This window comes from Octopus bimaculoides, chromosome 10 (assembly GCF_001194135.2).
Source record: "Octopus bimaculoides isolate UCB-OBI-ISO-001 chromosome 10, ASM119413v2, whole genome shotgun sequence".
Taxonomy (NCBI): domain Eukaryota; kingdom Metazoa; phylum Mollusca; class Cephalopoda; order Octopoda; family Octopodidae; genus Octopus; species Octopus bimaculoides.
In genome coordinates, this window is record NC_068990.1 from 59,350,610 (window position 1) to 59,354,270 (window position 3,661).

At 35.0% G+C, this 3,661-nt stretch overlaps 1 protein-coding gene across 2 annotated transcripts in view; it reads right to left on the reverse strand.

The window, feature by feature from the left end:
- Positions 1-3,661, reverse strand: part of LOC106880026 (WD repeat-containing protein 48) — a 143,678-nt gene that overhangs the window by 66,802 nt on the left and 73,215 nt on the right. For both annotated transcript variants that reach the window (XM_052971222.1, XM_052971221.1), the window contains exons 3-4: positions 2,842-2,917; positions 985-1,067 (exon numbers count right to left, since the gene is read on the reverse strand). In XM_052971222.1, coding sequence (XP_052827182.1) covers positions 985-1,067; positions 2,842-2,917 — 159 coding nt within the window. The remainder of the gene's footprint in view (positions 1-984; positions 1,068-2,841; positions 2,918-3,661) is intronic.

Below are 3,661 nucleotides of genomic sequence, written 5' to 3' on the forward strand. Positions count from 1 at the left end.
GAGGGGGGAGGGGGGGGTCTTTAAAGAATTTTGAATCATCTAGTTTTTGCAGAACTGTTCAAAACTTCTCTAATGTACATGAAGTAAAATAAAAAGTGAAATGTACTTCAGCTACAGGTATTTCATTTGACCCATAAGAAATAGCAGACAAATTTCTCTTTAACTACACCTTGACCATCTCAAAAATGGACATAGTTTTTGGTAAAGATGTGTGGCTTAGTGGGAAGGGATGTTGCACCCACAATCTTAAAATCACAGTTTCGATTCCCAGAACAGGCAACACATTGTATTCTCAAGCAAAACACCTTATTCCATGTGTGTTCCAGTTCACTCAACTGTAAATGAGTTTCAGTAAAAGCTGGGGAATTAACTCTGCAACAGACTGGCATCCCGTTTAGGTTGGGGAGTATTGTGATCTCAGTCACTTACATGTTGTGAAAATTGAGTTAAAGCTCTGGCTATATGAGGAGTCGGGTTTCATGGCAGATCTAAGATAGTGTTATTCAAAGTACACTAAGCATGACTAAAAGCCAGGATGATCATAACTAGAATGATTTTCATTGTAGGTCTGCTTAATCAAAGCTGATGGACTAAACCCTTTAGCATTCAGATGACTCTGTCAAATGTAATGCTTATTCACAATGTTCTGAATTAATCATGAATTATCTCATAGTTTTAGGATTTCAATGATGTGATTGTCTATTTTTAGAATGGCATTGTAGGGTAGGTGTGAAAGGCCTGAGCCTTTGAACATGAAACAGGAAGAATATTTTAGGCCAGATATGTCCAGTTTAAATGTTGAAGGGTTAAACAACACAATACCATCCAATCAAGAGTGATGTGTGCTGGAGCATGCAATGATTGTAACAAAATTGAAGCCATGGTAATTAGTATCTGACTGCTAATTACTAACCACGTATTTCAAATTTGCCTAGATTAAAAACAAATTGTTAAGGAAATGGCAATTTAATGTCCAATAATTACCTTATGCGTTCGTAATGTAGACATACAAAATCCCTTGTAGGCATTCCACACTTTCACCGTTGTATCACTGGATGCAGATATCACTGTCAAGAAATGAGATTTACAGTTACCACAATAAATATACTTTGAAAGAATTTCTCGCTTAATTTATCACCTAGATTCTCAACAGATTAGAATTTAACCCTTTAGCATTCAAATTATTCTGTCTAATGTAATGCTCATTTGTTCACAGTTTAGAATTAATCAAGCATTGTCTCAATAGCTTCAAGGATTTGTGGATGTGTTTGTTTCTTTTTAGGGTCAGTGTGAGAGGCTGGATCTGATCAGTTTGGACATAAAACAGGTAGATTATTTGGGTCAGAAACAGCTGGTTTAACCTTTTAGCATTCAGATTTTTCTGTCAAATGTAATGTTTATTTACTCATGTTGATTCAATTTAGTCATGCATAACCTTGTAGCTTTGAGATTTCAATGACGTGATTGTTTATTTTTAGAATAATATTGTAGGGTAAGTGTGAGAGGTTGGATCTGACCTGTTTAAAAATGAAACAGGTAGATTATTTGGGCCAGGAACAGCTACTTTAGATGCTAAAGGGTTAAAAGATTTATACACAAAATTTTAAAAGAAAACACAGTACCCTAGTCCACTACTAACAATATAGCTGGAAAAGTTTACTGTCAATACAACATCATGAATTCTCTCTTCAGTAGAAATTATCTGATTACAACAAATATGGTTGATATTTTATCATTTTATTCATTTACAAGTTTTAGTCATTGGACTGCAGGCATGCTGGGATACAACCTTAAGGAATGGACCTATCTGAGTACTCTTTTTCTTTTTTAAAGCCCGGTACTTATTTTATCAGTCTCTTATGTTGAACTGCTAATTTACAGGGATATACACACACCAACAACAGTAGTCAAGCAGTGATGGGGGACAGACACAGACACACACAAACACACATATACATATACGATGGGCTTCTTTCAATCTCCATCTACTGAATCCACTCACAAAGCTTTGATCTACCCGAGGCTAAAGTAGAAGACATTTGGCCAAGGTGCCACACGGTGGGACTGAACCTGGAACCAAGTGGTTGGAAAGCAAACTTCTTACCACACACCCAAAGAATAGACACAGGCACTGTGAAGCATGACACATAACTAATGTTCGGGCTCAGAAGGTCTCACACTCCACTCCTATATCCAATGCAGTATGATGTGGGAGCATCAAACCATAGGATAGGCAAGTGCACAGAATATGAGCCACATAATAGTATTAATAAAATACAGAAAAAGTCATGTATGTTTTAGACTGTATAGAATCTGGACACCAACACTTTTTGTCACCTATTAAGGCATGCTGTGATACAATATACCTGGTCTAAAACCAGCATACATACAGATGGAAAATAAATAAATCTAAGTGTTGTAGTTTGCTTGAAGCATTGTAGTACAAAAGTAAGAAAATAGAAGGGAAATAAAGAAAGCTTCTAACAATGCTGAAAGTTTTACAAAAACCTTTATATTTCAGGTGCAAAGGCCTGTCTTCAGAAGGAAACAGTCCAAGAAATGTGTAGTTATACTAATTTTGTTACTTTATTTTAAACTGCTCAGCATTAATACAAACAATTCTCCAACAGCTAGAGAGTTGCTGCTAGCCAAAATGCTGAGTATTTTAACATAATATAACGAAATTGGTGTAAATACACATTTCTAGGACTGTTTCCTTGTGAAGATAGTTCTTTGTGCCTGAAATATAAAGGTTTTTGTCAAACTTTCTGCATTGTTAGAAGCTTTATTTATTTCCCTTTCCCTTTTATAAATAAATATATATGAACAGAAGAAACTCACATGTTCTGCCACCACAGCAAAGAACAACATCATTTACCCAATCTGTGTGGTGTTCCATTGATTGGATATAGGGATCCTAACAGGAAGACAAAACACGTACGCCTTATAATTAGTATACAAAGTTACATGCAAATCATCATCATTGTATTCATTTGCATTTTTAAAAACAAATTAAATTCAATCATTTTATGAAGCATTCAAAATATTAAAACGTTATGTTCACAAACAGGATTTACCAATTTATATAATTAAGTACAAAATCAGATTTAATGAAGTAAATTTCTAAATGTTCTTATGAACAACATGTTATCAAAACTACAAACAACCTGCAGGTATAAAGATGTGGGTTCAAGTCACATGGGTGACCTTTGACATTTTCATCTAAAAAGGCTTTCAACCCAATCTTTATATGCTGTTCTTTATAGCATTATTCAAGATCCACTCTTCTGAAAAAAATTTCACATTTTCTTGAAAGCTTATAAATTCTTATGGTATCAGCAACATACATTTTTGCTAAGACTATAGTGGTCAGGCTGGGGTACCGTTTTCAAGAATTTTTAGTCGAATGAATCGACCCCGATTTTTTTTTTTTTTTAAAGCCTGGTACTTATTCTATCAATCTCTTTTGTTGAACTGCTAAGTTACAGGGATGTAAACACAACCAAAACCAGCTGTCAAGCAGTGGTGGGAGACAAACAGACATAGACATACACATATATGACAAACTTCTTTCAGTTTCTATCTACCAAATCCACTCACAAAGGTTTGATTGACCCAAAACTATAGAAGAAGACACTTGCCTACAGTGCCACATAGGATC